The sequence below is a fragment of the Canis lupus genome, chromosome 27 (genome assembly GCF_003254725.2).
Source record: "Canis lupus dingo isolate Sandy chromosome 27, ASM325472v2, whole genome shotgun sequence".
In the NCBI taxonomy this organism is placed as follows: domain Eukaryota; kingdom Metazoa; phylum Chordata; class Mammalia; order Carnivora; family Canidae; genus Canis; species Canis lupus.
The window spans coordinates 8,199,682-8,219,872 of record NC_064269.1 but is presented as its reverse complement, the minus strand read 5'-3'; the positions used below and the strand labels follow the sequence as shown (position 1 = coordinate 8,219,872).

General features: G+C 40.0%; 1 protein-coding gene across 8 annotated transcripts in view; it reads right to left on the bottom strand.

The window, feature by feature from the left end:
- Positions 1 to 11,721: 11,721 nt before the first annotated feature.
- Positions 11,722 to 20,191, bottom strand: part of SLC38A1 (solute carrier family 38 member 1) — a 69,208-nt gene continuing 60,738 nt past the window's right edge. For 6 of the 8 annotated variants that reach the window (XM_025477371.3, XM_025477368.3, XM_025477365.3 and 3 more), the window contains 3 exons: positions 19,392 to 19,533; positions 19,194 to 19,291; positions 11,722 to 17,255 (listed from right to left, as the gene is read on the bottom strand). In XM_025477371.3, the coding sequence (XP_025333156.1) occupies positions 17,154 to 17,255; positions 19,194 to 19,291; positions 19,392 to 19,533 (342 nt within the window). In that variant the 3' untranslated portion in view covers positions 11,722 to 17,153. Of the gene's footprint in view, positions 17,256 to 18,522; positions 18,670 to 19,193; positions 19,292 to 19,391; positions 19,534 to 20,191 lie in introns of all 8 variants that reach the window. The other 2 variants (XR_007406347.1, XR_007406348.1) reach the window with 2 other exon arrangements.

Sequence of the window (20,191 nt, the reverse complement as noted above, 5' to 3'; positions counted from 1 at the left end):
ATATGAAACAACCGTGACTGTAGTTAATACCATCTTGTGTAATTACAATTTGCTGAGAGAATGGAAGTAAAATGTTCTCACGCACACACACACAAAAGGTCCATATGTGAGGTGATGGATGTATTAATTAACTAGATGACAGAAATCCTTTCACAATGTACACACATATCAAATCATCATGCTGTACATTTTAAATATCTTCAATCTTGGGGTGCCTGGGTGGCTCAGTTGGTTAAGTGCCTGACTCTTGGTTTCAGCTCAGGTCATAAACTCCAGGCCATGAGTCTGAGCCCCACATTGAGCTGTGCTTCAGACTCTCTCTCTACCCATTCCCCCCATGATGCTCTGTCTCCCTAAAATAAATAAATAAATATTTTAATAATATTTAAATAAATCTTTAAAATAAATAAATAAATAAATATCTTACCATTTTTTCAGTTGTAGCACAATAAAGCTGAAAAACAAGAAAAAAAGAATATTAAGTAAATTGAAATTATTTTGAAAACCAAAAAATAAAAATGAAAAAAAAAAGATTCCAATTCATACAGTTTTAGTGCAGGACTGCAAATATTGATAGAAAGAATAAAATAAAAAAAAGAAAGAATAGAATAGAAAGTCCAGAAACAGATCAACATATAGGAACTTAATAAAACAAGGACAAATGATGGTTTATATAATAAATGGTGCTGACCTAGCTACCTACCTATCTATAAGAAAAGTTCTAGTCTCCTTTCACATACACAAATATCTTACTAGTGGATTGAATATTACTAAATAATAAATAATAAATGAAAAATAAATAAATGAATAAAATAATAATATATAAAATGAAATAATATAAATAAAAAATATTTTATTTATATTGTAAATAATAAAATAAAATAAATATAATAATAAATTATATTAAATGAAATAATATAATATTATTATAAATAATAAATATATTAAATGAAATTAGAGTGATATTTTTATTACTTGGCACTAAGAATTTCTTTATAAAAACTATAGACTCAGGAAAGCCAAAATCCATAAAGTAACAATAGCTTTATTTGACCACATGAAAGCAGAAAATAAAAGGATGTATCACAAAATCCAGAAACAAATAGAATAGAAAAAAATTAATATTTTACAATATATGTAGTAAACAAAGCATTCCTTTGTTCCTTTTACAAGTCAGTGAGTAAAAGATAAACAATCCTACTGAACAATGGATAAAGAATGTGAATAGGCATTTATAAGAAAGGAAATGAAAATGGCAATAAGTATTTGAAAAAAATGATCAATTTCATTAATAGTTTGGAAATTTAAAATTAGTAAAAACAAGATCCCATTTTTTGGTCATCACTTGACAAAAACGTTAAAAGTGTCACAGCTTCCATTTCTGGTGAGGATGCAGAAAAAGGGACAGTTATATATTATTTGTGGGTGTGTGGATTATTACTAGTAGCTTAGAAAGTAATTAGGCAACTTCTGTTAAAATTAAATAATACAGATCTTTTGGTCCAGTAGTCTCACTCTGGGGAATTTTATCCTAGAGAAATAATACACCAATGTATAGGTCTTGCAGTCATGGGTATTTAATTTAGCACATATACCACAAAAATCTGTATGTCTCTCATGGAAAAAGATTGAAAAAATATATATCCCTGTCTCATGCATACCAGGGAATGCTAATGCATCTAGTCACAGAATGAGTTTAATCTGTAGGTACTGTGATTGGCATGAACTCCAAGATCCATTGTTAAGTGGGAAAAAAATTAGATAATTTGCTTAGTGTTTACAGTATGAGTTTTTGCCCATGTTTTAATGAAGCCATTTAATCCTCACAGCAATTCTATGGAAAGGTTCTGTTATTACTTCCGTTGTACAAAAGCAAAATCCGGCATCAAGATATTGAAGTAACATGTCTGAGCTTGCAGATCCAATAAACTTGAATCCAGACAGTCTGATTTTAGAATCCATGTGTGTAGCCACTGTGTCAGAAGTTATATTTTGGATGTTTAGTATCAATCTAGTGTTCCAAAAACAGATTCTTAACCATTTTTAATACGTCTCTGTAATGTTTGATTTATTGCAAGGAGGGGCTTATAATTCTTAAAACACCTATTAAGAAAAATATTTAAAAATTAAATTTCAAAATAAAAAAGGGTTTGGGGACACCTGGGTGGCCCATCGGTTGAGCGTCTGGCTTCGGCTCAGGACAAGATCCTGGAGTTCCAGCATCGAGTCCCACGTCGGGCTCCCTGTATGGAGCCTGTTTCTCCCTCTATGTCTCTGCCTTCTCTGTGTCTCTCATGAATAAATAAATAAAATCTTAAAAATAAATAAATAACTAAAAATTAAAAAGTGCTTTAATTACTACATTGTGCACTTGAAACTAATACAACACTCTATGTTAACTAACTGGAATTAAAACAAAAACTTAAAAAGAAAATTAAAAGGGGGAAGAAACATAAATCTGGGAGTAGGATGTTGAATCCTGCATCTAATTATCCCACTTACAGAGAGAGAGTAACATAGACTCAATGTAACCTCTTTAATTTATTCATTCACTCATTCGACAAGTATTTATTGAATACCTACCTACCCTGTTCTAGGTGCTAGGGATATGGCAGTGAAGAAAATAGACATAAACCCTGCTCTCGTAGAGTTACATTCCAGCTAGAAAGAGACAGGCAAACAAGCTAATTAAAGCATTTCAGATGGAAATAAGAATTCTAGCAACAAAAATGAAACAAGATAAGGGATACAGGAACTAAGGTATGAGTGTTACAGGTAGGTGAGTTGCTATTTTTCATGGAATGGTCAGAGAAGGTCTTAGGGATAAGGTGACATTTGGGAAAAGAACTGAAGGCAGTGAGGTAACTGCCACATGGGTAACTGTGCGAAGAGTGTGATGGCAGGAGGAAGAGCAAGTGCAAAGGCTCTGAGATCAGAGTATGCTTGGTATGTTCAGAGAACAAGGTCAGAGTGGGGTCGGGGTGGTCAGGAGGAAAAGGTCATGGGCTGACTATGTAAATAAACGATCTAATTTTTTCTACGAGTGATATGGGAAACCACTGGAGGATGTTGAACAGACCATGACATGATTTGACTTACTAACCGATGATGAATATTAGTCGGTCATTTCAGATTTGAAAGTGTTTGCTGTTCACTCCACACAGTCCACATAAACACTCCACTGAGAGTCTCTTGAAACCATTATCAGAAAAGAGAATTTTCAAATGGCCTGGGAATGTTGTCAGGAAAGTCTGAGAGGGCAACTGAGTGGGATTCCAGAGACTGATTGGAAATCCCATCCTCGTTTGAATGGACACGGCTGACAAAATGTGCCATCTATGTGGTTTGCTTTGTGGCTGTCCCATTCAGAGAAAGAACCTTAGAAAACTGAGAAAGACATTTTATTCCAGAAGGAATATTGTTTGTTTGATTGATTGATTGATTGATTGATTTTCAGCAAAGGGAAGGTGGTTCATAGGATTTACCTAAGGCCTGACTTCCTTCCCCCAACAAACAAAACTAAACAAATAAAACCTCCAGGATTTTGGTTTGTCAAGAAAGCTCAGAACAACATGGAGGAAATTATTATTTCAAAAACATTTTATACGTTATGGGCCCAGGCAAACTTAGGGTATTAGGTTGGGTTTCCCAGAAGCAAATTTTAAGACTGATTTATTAGGGAGTGTTCCTAAGAAGAACCTACAGAGGTCAGAGAGTGGGGCTGGGAAGAGAAGGAACCAAGCAAGGAAGCATGTAGTATCAAGAAAGCCTGAAGGGAAACTGGCTCCATGGCACAGGGGAGTTCTACAGACAGTAGGCACGCCTCCATGTTGGCCCCATGAGGACCATGAGGTTGCGGTGCTATTTATGCCACAGCTTAACATCAATGACACCTTACATCACTTACTGATCAAGTGCTGTGGGAAGAGAAGAAATGCTAGATCCTCAGGCATACACATCCCCGAGTGGACTCCACTGAAAATCTCTAAGAGAAAAGATCCAGGATAAGGACATCATTTGACTACTATTAATAGAAAGTATATCTCACTCTTTCCTTCATGTTCTGAAAACCATCATGCTTCCACAGAAAAATAAACCTTTAGCTCAAACATCAGCTTGGATGTTTGAAAAGTGAAAACAAGATGCTTTCCCAGGCAGAAAAGACAGTTTCTTAACTACTTAGAAGAGCTGTCTTGTCTTTTTTTTTTTTTAAGATTTATTTATTTGAGACAGCACAAGCGAGGGTGGGGGGGCCAGAGGGAAAGGGAGAAGCAGAGTTCCCACTGAGCAGGGAGCTTGATCCCAGGACCCTGGGATTGTGAACCGAGCTGTGGGCAATGAACCGACTGAGCCACCCAGGTGCCCCAGAAGAGCTATCTTTTCAAAAGGTATAGATAGTAAGTACATAGTACTTTCTCTGATGCCCAACTCCCAAGTGCTGAGAGTTCATGCAGACTTGGTTGCCAGGTGCCTGATTGAGGAAAAAGGTGCTCACTAGTGGTCAGGCACCTCTCCTGCTCTTAGACATGCTTCCTTTAGCTACATATGTTTAAAAATTTAAATTGCAATATTTGTCTGCATATAAGATATATTTTGCCCACAAAGAACGTATTAAAAAATTTATTCTGTGTTTAGAGTGTTTGTATTATGAATAAAAGCTTGAGAATCCAAGATGTAAAATAATCTATGCTAGAGGGACAATGAGTATGGCAACATAAAATATCACAACAGAGATAGGAATTTCACCTCCTATGGATAGTTTCCTTAATGCAAATAATAAGCCAAAGATAACACACATCCAACCTGAAGTAAAATGGTCAAACCAATTTAAAGGGATTTGGAGGGGTGGTACAATTGGTTAATCATCCGACTCTTGATCTCAGGGTGTGAGTTCAAGCCCCACATTGCTGGGTGTGGAGCCTACTTTAAAAAATGAATAAATAGGGCTGCCCAGGTGGCTCAGTCTATTAAGCATCTGCTTTATCTCAAGTCATGATCCTGGGGTCCTGAGATCAAACCCCATGTTGGGATCCCTGCTAAGCGGTGATTCTGCTTCTGCTTCTGTTTCTCCTCTTTCCCCTTCCCTCCCCTAGTTCTCTCTCTTATTTTCTCTCTCTCTCTCTTTTTTTCCCCTCTCTCTTAAATAAATAAATAAAATCTTTAACAAAAATAAATAAAATAAAAATAAAGGGCATTTTGAGGAACTGATTATAGGCATTTAAAAAGGAATGATAGAATAAGATTTCTAAATTAAATACAGATTTTTTGAGGTTATATTTCACCCAGACAGAATCACATATGTAAATATGTAATTACCTATTACATTTAAATATTACAATATATAATTTTACAACATATTTAGGTTTATCGCAAAATCTAGGCCTTTAGTCAATAGTAAATAGCACATCAAACAAAAGCAGATTCCTCTAGATGATTAAATAATACATAAGTGAGATTGGTAAATGACATCCTGGCCTAATATTATGTCCTCTCTTTGTCTTATTTCTAAATTTTGGATAATTTCTAATATCTTGGATGTACCACTAGAGATTATAATTTAATGGGTCTGAAGAAGGTCCCTGGCATAACTATGTTTTAAAGCTGTCCTAAATTCATAATATATGTAAAACTTACCCATCATCGTTTTGAAACCAGCTATGAAGTCAAACAATGGTGGACCAGGGATCTACCAATGGAGATTTTCTGATGCATAAGACCAAGAGTTGTCTCTAGTTTCTATCTGTGATATGGATGGAGCTAGACTAACTGGGAGCCTGAAGATAGAAAACAAGGAGTGGGGCTGGGTTTAGTCGCGGGGAGTGTTAATTAACATGCAGACTGTTCAAGAGGTTATTGAGGAAAGAGAAGAGATGAAGAAATAGCATAAAGGACAACAGAAAACAGTAGAAGAAGAGAGACCCGAGTATGAAATGAGATAAAGACATAGGAAGAGAATCTGAGAGCATATTGTTCTTAGAAGTTACAAAACCTCATCATAGAATTGATGGGGCAAAAGTTAAGAGCATTTCCAATATTAATAGATATTGTTAAATTTCTCTCCAAAAAAAGTCATGACAGTTTACACTGTCATCAGCCACATATGAAGATGAATGTTTCGTACATCTTTACCTGAACTATAATAGCAATTGTTTTGGTTTTGCCAGTATGAAAGGAGTCGTTTTAAAAGGTATACACCGATGTTCCAATTTTCATTTATTTACCTACGACTTAGTTAGATCAAACATCTTTTCAAGGCTTATTTTTTTTCTGTTCGTTTTTTATATTTGTGTAGCCCTTTTTACTATTGGGCTTTACATATATTTGTTTTTCTTAGTGATTTTTAAAAAGATTTATTTATTTATTTATTTATTTATTTATTTATTTATTTATGATAGATGGATATATAGAGAGAGATAGAGGCAGAGACCCAGGCAGAGGGAGAAGCAGGCTCCATGCCAGGAGCCCGACACGGGACTTGATTCCGGAACTCCAGGATCGCACCCTGGGCCAAAGGCAGCGCCAAACCGCTGAGCCACCCAGGGATCCCCTTCTTAGTGATTTTTAAAACTAGATTTGTTAAGGAGATTTGCTCTATGTCAAGGACTATGTAGGCAGAACTGTAGGAAGTTTCTAGGTGCTTCTTTTTGAAGACAGTTTAGTCACTGTTAAACAAGGAAAAGTCAATTGAATGGCGCCTCTTAAGTTCCAAATAGAAGCCAAACTGGCAGGCATCATCCCAGGGAAAGATGTAACTGGAACATTTTTGTGGTTTATCTATGATTGTCCAAAGCCAAATATCCCTTGGTATGTTGAAACAGTAACTGTTGAAAGGGTCAAGCAAATTTGCAGAGGCACCAGGAAGCCTCCCGGGAAGATAATATTATGTCTTCTACCCAATTCCTTTCCTTTTGAGTTTTGTTTTCGAACCTCTCTTGTAGATTGAGATGATCTCAGAGGGGACAGGAAACAGTCCCGAGAGTCCCAAAGGGAAACTCACCATGAGGGACACCTGGAGTTGAGACCTGAGATCAATATCAGGTTTAAATGCCCATGGATGGGGAAGGGGACCGGGGTGGCTCTGATACAGTGTACAAGTATAATTGGAGCCCCTTCTGAGCCCCTTCTGGAGGGCATGAGCTGGGAATGAACTTCTGGCAAACTGAGGCACTCTTCATTGCTTGGGCTCTCAAGGTGATGTCTATCATAGCACTGCATTGATTAAGGTCATCATTCCTCTATGACTTCAGCCCTCATAGAACTGTGAGCCTGTGACAGCATTATTGCCATAGTAGGCACACGTAAGAAATTGTGCAGAGCTGGTGTTCACCAGTGACCACATGTGGCAGCAACAGAAGCTGCACTGCAGTGAGAAAGAGGCCTGATGTAAATGGGTTAAATTCTCCAGTTCTCTTTTACCTGGAATTTGGAAGCACACCTCTGCTTGGACAATTTGAAGGCAGAAGTATCAAGAAAGACATGTTGGGCATCCTGATAATTTGACCAAGAGAATATTTTGAATAATTTTGACCTCAAATTTGAGAGTCAGATTATACCAGTTGATACGTGTTATGGCAAATGTGTTTCGCAAATGTGTTTCATCTTTCAATTGGAATTTTTGGATTTTTTTTCTGTTTGGCACTTTTATAAATCATAGAAAATTTTAAAAATTTATTTATTTAATTTGGGAGAGAGCATGAACAAGAGGGGCAGGGGGAGGGGGAGAATCCAAAGCAGACACCGTGCTGAGCATAGAGACAGACGGACAGGGGGCTCGAGGTCATGACCTGAGCCGAAACCAGTGGTCGGACCCTTAGCTATGCTACCCAGGTGTACCATACATAGAGAGATTTAAAATAATGATTAGTCAGTTACTTCCTGTGTGACTCCTGTGTTTTGTACCAAGAAAGGCCTTCCTTTCTCCCAAGATATTATATATATGAGATATAGATAGGTAGTGCCAGAAAAACTTTGAAAGACTCTAAAGTAGGGGGAGGGGGGGAAAGATGGCCAGATGATCTTTCAGTGGCACACTATACAGCTTTTCAAGGTGATGTGGAAAAACACTGATGATAGGATGGATATCCATTCATGGCTACAGTCTGTTAGCAACAGTTTTTCAGTCTCATCATCAACTAGACTTCTGCTTCCTGAAACTTGCCTGAGGCTCTACAACAAACTTCAGGCCAAAAATCTGGTTCTTTAGCAAAGACAAACTGCCCAGATTCTCAGGGAGTTGGACTGTGCCAAGTACATTGAACTATTGACACTTCAAAGAACAGATGTTTGGGTACAAGCTTGAGCTGACATAGTTTGGATGGCTTTCAGGCTGTACCTGTGCAGTGTGGGTGGACATCCAGGACTCGATTCCAGAAGCAGACAACTTTATAAAAGCAGAATGCTACATCAAGATCCCACAGAATAGAATTTCACAGGATGAAATGAGCTGATAGAAATTTGACTGTGGTTGTTGAGGCTGTCTTAAATGCTCTATTTTCTGAATCCATAAGGAGGCCATTTTTCTTCTTAAGTGACCTTTAATCTACAATCCAGTAGACCCTGCTCTTGTAAGGTGAAGTTAAACTTTTTTTTTTCCCTGCTTCTCACTGACCTTTCTTCCACCCACCAAAGTAAAAAGCTGAGTTCCCATACTGTTTCACAGCAATATACTTATTTGCATAGGTTCAACAAGAATCTTTTCCTTTCTACCAGTACATAATTGGAAAAAATTGATCGTGTAACAATGGTCTTTCCTGGAATGTCATATTCGAGAATGATGCTCAGTCAGTTATGTCAAACAACTCTAGGGAACAAAGGTTATTTTACTTATGGAGCCAATGCCTACAAAACCATCCCAGCAAAACTGGCCGAGTACAATCCTTAAAGGTGGTGAAAATGGGGCCGGGCAGAGGGTAGGGAGGGGGACGGGACTCAAGTAGAGAGGAATTCACTCAAATTTATAGACAGTGCAAGCAAAATATGGTAGTTTCTTGGGGTTCCTTTCCCAGCCTTGAGCTAGTAAATAATAGAGACATTAAACATACAATTCTGTGGCTCCAGTAGCTGTTCAGTACTACATGGCTATGAGTTTTAAATGCAAATTCAAAGAACCCTATATGATTAATACTTGCCTCACTTAAGAAAATAATCAGGCCAAACCTAATGAGTCCAGCCCTTTTTTATTATCAAAAACAATCTTTGAGATTTTTATAGTCACAAAAAAAGGAAGCCGTTAGGGAAATTGGAAAGACTTTGGAAGCAGCAGAAAAGGCTACTGGGAATACTTTTGATATCTCTTCTGGGTTAGCTGATTCTGTACATATTTTGCCTTTTTGGGGAGATGGGGGTTTTGAATTATGTTATAGCCTTGTAAATTATGCAAAACTGATGTAGAAATGATTACTGCCCAGAGAAGTAAAAGAATTCTGCTGGTGGAGATGCAACTGATTTCCCTGTGGGTTAGTCCAGTTTTGTGTCTATTAGCAAATTCATTTCAGCTCCCCCAATTGCTTATGTATGTGTCTGTTCTTTGAGTTATCCTTTGAACCATTTTTAAAATATCTTACTTGTTCCTTCATTAATAGTGAGCTAAATAAAATTTTTGACGCATGACAGCCTTATGAGAGTCATGGGTTTACACTTGTGAAAAAACATACTTGCCCACGTGTTGTGTATTCGAGCCGTCTTTAGATATAAGGGGCAATAGAGGATCCTAGCTTTACTTTCTTTAAAAAGCTAATCATTTTTTTCATAGTTATTGAATAACCCTTATTTCCCCTATTAATTTAAAGGCCACCATTCTGGTGTTATTTGGACCATTTATGTGTTCTCTATTATGATCTATTTATTTATTTTCACATCAGTAAAAATCTGTTGTAGGTGCTACAGCTTTATAATACACTTTGGTAATCTGACAGGTTATTTTGATGTTACACTGAGCCCAGAGAGGAAGAACAGATTGTCCTGCCAATTCGGATTAGTCTAAAATTTAAACTAACTAATGATAAAACATTGGTATACAAAAAAATTGCCCTGCTATTTGGGTCTCGTCAACCTCTTCCAGATTATCCAACCAGACAAAATACAATTATGAGTCTAGAAGGTAAGTAAATAGGTCTTTTGAGTTGCAAAGTCAATGAGCCTGAAGTTTATCCCATAGGGGAGGTAGAGAGAGAATAACCCTGACCCAGACTGTAATATGTAAAACAGGGCACAACAGAACAGTATTGGCAGACATTCACGGAGTAATAGTGGAAGAAGTCAGAACTGTCAAAAGCACTGGAGGATTGAATCTTTTGATTTAGAACAAAACCAGCTCATATATTCAATGGCCTTTTGGATGTTTGCATTTTAACAACTACTTGGGTTTGAAAGTAATAATTACTTATACTCTTTGCCTCGGGGGTTTTGATTGGCTAAGGAATAGACAAGGAATACATGTATAAAAATATCAGCTTTCTTGCCAATGAAGCTGATTTGGAATAACAGCTCCTGTGCCCCGAATTTCCACCTTGAGATCCACACATGCACCTGTGCTCTGCAGAATGGGCTGTCATCCAGGCAGCTCAGGGAGAGGCAAGAAGGGCTGCATACCCAGTCATACCATCAAGGTCCAGGTTGTTTTTGCACTAACCCCATCTGCAAAAGGAATCTGGATATCAGAATCTGGCCATCTTGCTGGTCTGATAAACCTTTCCTAAGATCATGGAGGAGGAGCCAGGAATAGACAAAGAAAAGGTCAAGGTGCAGAAGCTTTCCCCATAATAGTTCAGAGAAATGGAGGCGTTGATAGAATTTTCTGTTACAGGTGGCTACAATATGAGGAGAGTAAGACTAGAGTCCCTATTACAATATAACATAGAAATTGATCCATAGGGGATCCCTGGGTGGCTCAGCGGTTTAGCACCTGCCTTTGGCCCGGGGCGCCATCCTGGAGTCCTGGGATCGAGTCCCACATCGTGCTCCCTGCATGGAGCCTGCTTCTCCCTCCTGTGTCTCTGCCTCTCTCTCTCTATCATCAATAAATAAATAAATCTTAAAAAAAAAAGAAATTGATCCATAAAGATGAACCTGAGTTTAAAAGGGAAATATTATGTTTAGTCTACCCTGATTACAAAGAATGGAGAAATATGTAATATGTTTCAGATCAGATTTCTATCAGAGGTATTGTTTTTCAAGTTTGGATATGTAAATATAAGTTTTCATGAACATACAACGTTCCAGAACACTGACAAATGTGTGCAAATCTGTCTCCAACAATCAAATGCCCCCCATTTTAGTACTGCATCCCAAAAGAATGAAGGCAAAACTCAAAAATGCTTTTAGTTCACATTTTTTAATGTTTAAAAACTATGTTAACAGAGCAATTATAGAACAGAACTTCTTAATATTTCTTTATTTACACCACATCCTGGGGGGAAAAGAAACTGTTTGATTAACCATGAATACCAAGGTTTTGTGACTTGTGACTTACTTCTATCACCCATCTGAAAGTCATTTACAAGTTTTTATATTAATAAAACAGTGGTGTGCTACACATACTGGACTTATATGAAGTCTAAAATACAACTGGACCCTGGAGCGTGGACTACGTACCAACGATCAAGATTCAAGTGTTTTGGGAAAAAAATGACTTAAGACAATCTATGTTGGCGTCAACGCTGAAAATGAAAGGCAAACATGCAAGACTTTCAAAAGCTTGATAAAATAAAGGTCTTTCCCCCCCCCCCCCATCAAATTTGTGCTCATAGTTAATATTCAGGTTTTTTTCCCCCTGTCAAAGATCCCAAGGTTTGGGAAATGCAGCAATTCAATTTAATTTTGAAAAGAAAAATTCTCCCCAACCTCTGTTTTCATAAATACTGTGTAGTGGTATCAGTGTTAACGGCAAAAGAGCATTATGAAGAAACAATTTGTCCTTTTGGGTATATCTATGTCTATATGACAGTAATTTGGGTCTAAATATTCCTTATTTGTAGCTCAGAGGATTATCTCTTAAATAATTGATCTTAATACAAGAAATCAATGCAACTATTTCTCAGACATTTTGCTTTCTAAACAATTAAGTAAGATTTTTAGAATCCAAGTTTACACTGAGAGGATGATGTTACCTGGGCAAGAATGTAAATTTTCCTAATTCCCAAACAAAACCACTAATATCTATGACAACATTTATTCTCGTTATGCAGATACTAGATTCTTGATATGCAGACTTCTATTTCAGTGTGAATCAACAACTGCAAAAATATACAGCCTCCTATTTATTTACAACATATTTACATACAAATGAAATATTTCCTACAATAAACCTCAGCTGCATAGATTCTTCCTTTTAAAAACACAAAGTCAAGCCTGTAGACAGATGGGCCCAGTTCACAGCCCTTCCTCTGAGAAAACCCTAAAGAAGGAGAAGGACTGAGCTTTGTGAATTTTACAATTTTCAAGCACTTTCCCTTTTAGATTTAGGGAGGTTTTTCCGTTGTTAGCCACCCCATTCCCAATTTGTACCTAAAGCCCTATGTCATCATCAATAATTCACTGCGTGTATTTTAGAGGAAGTATGTTCTGTTGCTGAAGGATCCTCAGATCTGCCATCCATAGGGAAAACCATTTATTGGCCCTGCTCAATGATGTAGTCTGTCTTCTTTGTTTTGAGAGTGGCTACAAGTTTACAGGGAAGTGGACTGGAGGCATTCTATTCTCAAAGCTTCCGCCCTTTCCAAGCCTCAAGCCATTTCCATTGATAAACTGAGGGAAGCCAGTGGCTTTGCTCTGAGGCATGAGATCAAATACCTGATGGTGTCCTCAACCTCCTCCCCACCCCATAAGTGGCCAACATTGTGACCTACTGAAACCCGGCCTTCTCCGAGCAGCTGGTCGATGCTTATGCGGTGCATACCTTTCTAGAGAATTCACTTTAAAAGGAGGGCACGATGGATCATTACACAACGCACAGGAACATTGTGGAGAACTTAACTCCTGGCACGAATTCAGGATCTCCTCTATGGAAGGCCACATTTACCAAGGGGGTTTTCTTTGCGTTCTCCACAAAAACAGAAACACTTCACTTTCATGTCTTCACAGCTTCAAAAGAAAGGTAATCCCAGTGCACCTCAGCCCGGTAGACCCGAGTGCGGGGAGCCTTCCTTTACGACTGTGCGTCAGCACCAACATTTCCTAGGCACCGCACTCTGAGGTAGGACGACTGGGGAGAAGCAAAGAGAGACAAGTTGGCCTGTGGTGGTTCTCTGACTTGACGTGCATCAAGGTTACATGGGGGGCTTGTTCAAACCCAGACTGCTGAGGGTTTCCGCCCCCACAGTTTCTGATTCCATTAGTTCTGGGGTGGGGCCCCAAACCCTGCATCCCCACAAGTCCTCAGGTGCTGCTGCTGCTGCGGCCCATCCGGGGAGCACTCTGTGAGAACCACGGCCTTAGAGGCTTGAGTCCAACTCCAGAAGGAAGTCAGTTGTGGGGGCCATTTCTGCGGTGTCCTCTCAAACACAGGGATCCCACCACAGTCCCCTGTCCACCCCCAGCCCCGTGGCCGTCACCCACGTGTGCCTTTCTCAACAGGGTCCGCAAACACAGAGAAGGAAAGTCAGTAGAGAGCCTCTTGGACAGCGACCTGCTTACTAGGCGGCTAGACCACGGTCCACTAGCCCGAAACCCATTCGAAGTGCTGTGTGCTGGCACTCGGGGGAAGCTCTGCGCCAGCATCCTGCCCTGTAACTGGGGTGGGGTGAGGGGGCACAAACCACGGAGCAACAGGTCCTACAAAACAGAAAAGCCAGGCCAAGCCTGAGACCTCTAAGCAAAAGAAAGGACACCAGCCGAGGAATGAACGTCCCCGGCGGTTTACAACCCACAAGAGGCCCCATCCTCCTCCTCTTCCTCCTCTTCCTCCTCCTCCCACCTGGTTCTCTGGTGGCCCTGGACTTAACTCTTCCCTCCTTTGCCAGAGACCTTGCTTCAGGCCACACGGTCTCCACTAACTGGTGGTCACCCTCCCCCCACCGTCCAGCAGCTGGTGTGTGGCTAGCGTGGGCCGTCCAGATTCCATGAACAGGAGTGACGTCTTCTTGGCAACTCTGAACAAATACTCCTTAGAAACAGTATTCTCTCTGGTGGCTAGGCTTTTTAGCAATCACGCTTTATTATCCTTATTCTGCTAAATGATGGGTTTGATCATCCTTCCTAGCTGCTCTGGGGCCTAACCACCATGTATAACCTGGTTTTTAGAGGAAAATACATTCCAGGTTGCAAACAACCAACTAACAGGGTTTTGCAACATGATCTACTTATAAATCGGGGACAGCCTGTGTTTAATGAGATTCGATTTCTCTCCCGTACACACTTTACTACCCCACTCCCAACACTACGTTAAATTAGGGATTTACTAGTATATTGTGTGATAATAACTAGAGAACAGGTCTAAATCCAAAGTATGAAACTGGCACTGTTCACTAGTGTTAAGGTTCTAGCTACCAAAGGAAAACGTGCTGCTCCCAATGGCCAAGGTATAATATTCTTTAGTCTACTAATTTAGCAGAAAAACTTCTATAGCACTTGACTGTTGTTTAAATTCTACCTAACATCTGTGATACATGTATTTTTGGCTACCAGTTCACTATTCTGAACAAGAAGAATTATTGCAGTACACTTTACAGCTAATCCCACACAAATGATGTGATTAATCTGTGGTATTTGACAAATTACAGTAGGGTCTATTATATTCAGTCAAAACTCAACTTAGATAAACATACAAAGAAGATTTTAAAAACCTGCAGTATCACAGGCATCAACAACAATGTGCCTCCTCTAAATAAATATCTTAAATAATAATAAAAGTTCCCTGTACTGACACAGAAAATCCAGAGATCCAAAAATATCACTACACATCCCAAGAGTTACAATTTTCTAAGTTGACTTTGTGTCAAATGAGCTGTTATAAATTAAGGAGGAAAATAGAAAGTAGCATAATATTGCTTGCAAACTAAACTCAGTACTTTTTTAACGGAGGGTCAGTCCACTACCTGGCTATTTCATTGCTCGGTGCCCTAGACGAGCCTCTGAGGGCCAACTGACTCGTGTTGCTCAGTTTCTCTCCCTGTTCATCCAATATGGAAGACACTGCTGAAAAGGCCAGAGGTGGCTGTGGATTTTACTAGGCTAGGTATTCATGATGAGTAGGTATTCCTATCTAATTACCCGAACTCTGACCTAACGTGGATAGAACTCAGGAGCATTACATTAAAAGCTATGATGATCCTACCAAGAAATGCAGGAAATAACCTTTCCATCACAAGGTGCTTCGATGCCTGCCTTTTCTATGGGGGAGGGACAGTTCCTTGTTACTCCTGGGGAATGATGAATAAAGATCTTTGGGGATTTGAGTGAAGGAGGAACAGAACGCAGAGCTAAGTGCTTGGAAATCCCGCCAAGGTTCTACGGTTTAGATCCTACTTATCTCTGGATAAGAAATCTGTGCTCAGTGAACGTACAAGTTTCAGAAATTCAACCAGAATATGAATAAACCACAAGTCCTATTTCAAGAGCACAAACATTTCTTACTGCGTGATAAGGACTGTCCAATCACAGGTGGTGGCCCAGCTTCGGGGGGATGCGATTCTGGGTTTCCTTGCTGTCCTCCAACTTTCCAAGCTATGCCTTGTCCCCAACTCTCTTCTTTTTCAGTCTCTGTGTAATTTCCTTCCACCCCCTTTAGGAGGCAGTGGGGCTGGGGTAAGGGTGTGAGGCAACGCTGTCCTTCTGTGTGAGTGACGCTGGGCAGGCGGTAATGGCCCACCCCTTGGTTAGGGATGAGAAGAGGAGACAGCACAGGCACCAAAGTCCCCGTCGGAGGGAAGGAAGGTACACTGATTTTGTCACAGGTTCTTCTCAAAAGCTATATCTGAAGGTTCTTTTTCTTTATTTTTTCCCCAAGACTCTGAGTGGATTGTTGATGGAGAAGAAATAGGAATGAGGCTTATTTAAGGTACAAAAATCTTATATTTGTAATAACCTAAATTTATAGATATAAAACAAGTCTTTTAAAGACCCCCTAAAGTACCCAATATAAAACAGGAATTACTTATCCTAGATCATCCTTGGTTAGATACACATTATTCTCTGTGCAAAAAGCTGGTGGACATGAGTAAAAGCTGCTGGGTTTATAATTTAAGAAAATGTCTTCTCTCCCTTCAACAATACAGGCATAGGGTTGAAGGCTATTTGCATCAGAGGAATATTTTCTTAGGCATTTTGGATGCTCTTTTTGCAATACTCTAGCTTCTCAACTTATTACAAAGGTGTCACAGGTCTCCCTCAGTGGAAGGTGACTTGGATTGGAATTTGACACAGTTGGCCAAGAGGGAAACAAAACTCCATTTGCTAGATAACCCAAATGTGTAGTTTAAAATATTTACCAAGGTAAGAAATCATTCTCACCCCCTCCCCAGCTGAGAACACTCATTGCAGAATGTCTCTGCATGAAGCAGGATGTAGTACCAGTGAGGCCACTGGCCCGCCGGAACCTGGCTGCCAGCTGATCAGAGCCACCTCAAATATTGGGCAGGTTCTGATCCAGCAATGGCACACACCCTGTCACTCTCTTATGATTATCCCTGTGTGCTATGTTAACCAAAGTAGGCAAAATATTTATGAAACCATTTTTTTTTTCTGTAAAGCAAAATAACTATATACAATTCAAGATTCGTTTTCTCTTCTAAAAAGGTACAGATGGTGTGAGTGGAACATCGGCAGGGAAATTATTTTAGAATCCAGATGCATAATAAATAAACATGATTGATCATTATGTTTTCAAAGTTCTAAAGGACCATGAAGTCACAAAAAATAGAGTTAGGAGGGTGAAGAATAACTGATTGTGAAGAATACTGAGAAATACAATTGCATGAAACTTTAAAAAAAAAAAACAAAAAAACACCACAATCCTGAAATCGATCCCAAATCTTAGAGGAACAGGAACCATTATACAAACAGGTTTTTTGTTTTGCTACCGAAGTGTTATTCCATTTTAGGTGTCTTGTGAATTTCTGTTTGCTTCTGTAAACTTGCGAAAGAAGTGATGAGAGATTGCTGATGTGTGGTGACATGACGGGGCAGCGGGCTGGAACGATTCCTGTCCTCAGCTGGTCTCAGTGGCCTTCGTCACTACTTGATGAGCAGGCCCAGTCGTAGATGACCAAGGGAATGCTGACCAGGGAAAACAACACCCCCAGGCCCAAGAAAAGGGCAGCCTGGAGCAACACAAAGGCATGGGTTATTTTCAGTGAGGCCCACATTTCCCACATACACCTGGGGAAAAAAAATAGAAATACTTTCCCTCTTCTTTGTGTGTCCCCAAAATTTGGAGTTTGTTACAACCATTGCTGAACTGTGAGAATCATCCCAAGATTGTGTGGATCTGATTCTTCAAGGATGGGAAAACAAGAACTAGCTATGCAGGGCCATCCTCCACATTCTGATCTTTGACTTCATGTCACCTCAGAACAAATATCCATTCTATAACTCTCTGGGTATCCTTATAGTTTCTTTCAAACTAAGCTCCTAACAAAACAAAAAAAAAAAGCCTCTGAAAATATACAGGTCATTTTGTTATTTTTTTATGAACCAACCAAGGTTAGTTATCATTGGCAGGCAAACATTTCTGTTTGGAAAAGTGGGAAAAAAGTTATATAAAAGCAAAGTCAATCTGAGCAAGTGAAATAGGAAATGGGTGTCCACAACTAAGTTATTTTAAGAGTTCAGGAAGGCAGAAGAGGGGACCAAAATCTGGAGAACATGATATTAGAAATTGCTTGGCCTTAAAAGTATCCAATGAGGGATGCCTGGGTGGCTCAGCGGTTGAGCATCTGCCTTTGGCTCAGGGCGTGATCCGAGAGTCTCGGGATCGAGTCCCACATGGGGCTCCCCACAGGGAGCCTGCTTCTTCCTCTGCCTATGTCTCTCTCTCTCTCTGTGTCTCTCATGAATAAATATATAAAATATTAAAAAAAAAAAAGGTATCCAATGAGAGCTTTGCAGGAAGAAGGATGAAGTAACAGGAGAACCAAGGGGGCTGGACTGGAACCTGGGGGATAGAGCTAAGGGAAGGAGAAGAGGCAAATGGTAGGCAGGGCTGTACACCGCTTACCATCACAGGTCTGGTCTAACTCCCAGTGGGGCCCCACATGGACAGGAGCCCTTGTCTAATGCTATCTGCTAGATCCTACTACCAGTTTTAACGTTAAGGAGGCCCAGAGAATTCACGAGCAACAGGCCTCTACCATGTTCAGATTTAATCTGAGTGTATTTGACGGGCTCCTTCTCTGTCCTTGTGAAGCCCCTACTGGTATGGTTTAGTAAGATTTGGGACTTCTGGCTTCAGGGATAATCCTGTTGGGGAAGTAGATGTTGTACCAGCATCAGTGCTGCTTTTCCTAAATGCACAAGGATGATCCCTTCTGCCTACATCTCTCACCCGGGTCTGTTGACTCGGGTGATACGTGCAGTTGGAGCGCTTACACTATCTGGGAGGGCAGCTGAGAAGCCTTCTCCGAGGCCAAACAAAATGGTGCTCCAGAAGGTACTCATGTAGCAGCCACTTCACCCCTGCTTCCCTTACTGTCTCCAAGTGCACCACCTTCAAGATGCCTTTGAACTTCATCAGACCTGGAAACAAGAATCCCAATGTAGAAAGGTAGTTTCTGAATCCAGGTCTGTTGTTCCAAAGTATTTCTGTCAAACCATAAAAAGGCTCTTTAAGCTAACTCAGCCATTTTAAGTTAAGGCGTCCCACATTCCCTGGGCTGTTGGAAGGAGTTACATGACCACGAATTGTACAGAAGCAGTGGGCTGCCCTTAATCTTTGAGTCCCTCTCCCTTTCCTAGCTTGCTGAAGACAAGGCATCGCCTTACAGAGACGATGACAACATCCAGTTTCCCAGGTGGCCCAACCCTCGCTCAGGGAAAAGTTAAAACACGGTAAGAGTAACATATTTTCAGAGAATAGATCAGATTCTGATAAGGTATTTTAAATCCCCCAAAGGGGAAAACTATAGGACTGCTCCCCTTTTGAGGTCGCTACCAGTAGGGTCAGGTAGGGGAGAGATGGGCTATTTATTTGGGGAATAAATAATTTTTAATTTACATGAAAAACTAATCAGAAAAATCAGAGTGGCAGGCATGAGACATACCCAAATTCTTTGAGTTCCTTTATCTCCATCCTGGCTTGTGATTTTTAAATAAAGAGATGAAGGAAGAATGAAAATGAGCATATTAGCAGACGTAACTCCTGTAAAATAAGAAAAAAAATTGATGTTGTTATGGTGAAATTTTAGCTTTCTAAACAGCTGTTGTAGAGCACTGATAAGTGTAAAGTCATCAAGCCGTACCTACGACCCCAAAAATATCCTTCATGGAGGGTATGAAGATCACCAACAAGTTGATTATCACCAAGAGTATGAAGGTAACCAAGATATGGCGACACAAATTAAACTTCGTTTTCTTAGCCAGTTCAAATAAAGATGATCGAACCTACAGGAAAAGAAAACAAAGACTCCGTGACGGCCTCCGGCTTGCCAACCTCCACATTTTCAGCAGAAACTCATGTACTGGTGCACAGGAATCTGTGAAATGTTTTGCAAAGCCTTGCACAGTATTACAAGCAAAGGTCTTGATTTAAGGAAAGTATTTTTATTTACAAATAGGTAGTTTGCTTTGGTGAGGGGTAATTGCTGTTTCTATCTATGACTAAGTGTTCTCTTCCAGTCCCTTTCTGTTCTCTCATCGTGTACGAGGAAGATTCAAACACTCCGTCTTGGACGCCTGGGTGGCTTAGTCTGTTAAGCGTCTGCCTTCTGCTCAGGTAGTGATCCCAGGGTCCTGGGATCGAGCCCCGCATCGGGCTCCCAGCTCAGTGGGGAGTCTGTTTCTCCCTCTGCCCCTACCCCTGCTCATGCTCATTCTCTCTCTCTCTCAAGTAAATAAATAAAATCTTTAAAAACAATCATTCTGTCTACATTTCTTTGTGAAGAAGGAAGAGATTATGAGAATTAAGATTTATTCCATCAGAGCCTGCCCTATCTCACTGACCCTACTTTCTCTCTGAAGGGCCCTAACCGAGTCTCAGGGTCCTTCCCTACTATATATGGTTCCAGTGACACTGGGAAGTCACCCTCAGCAGGCTTTCTCT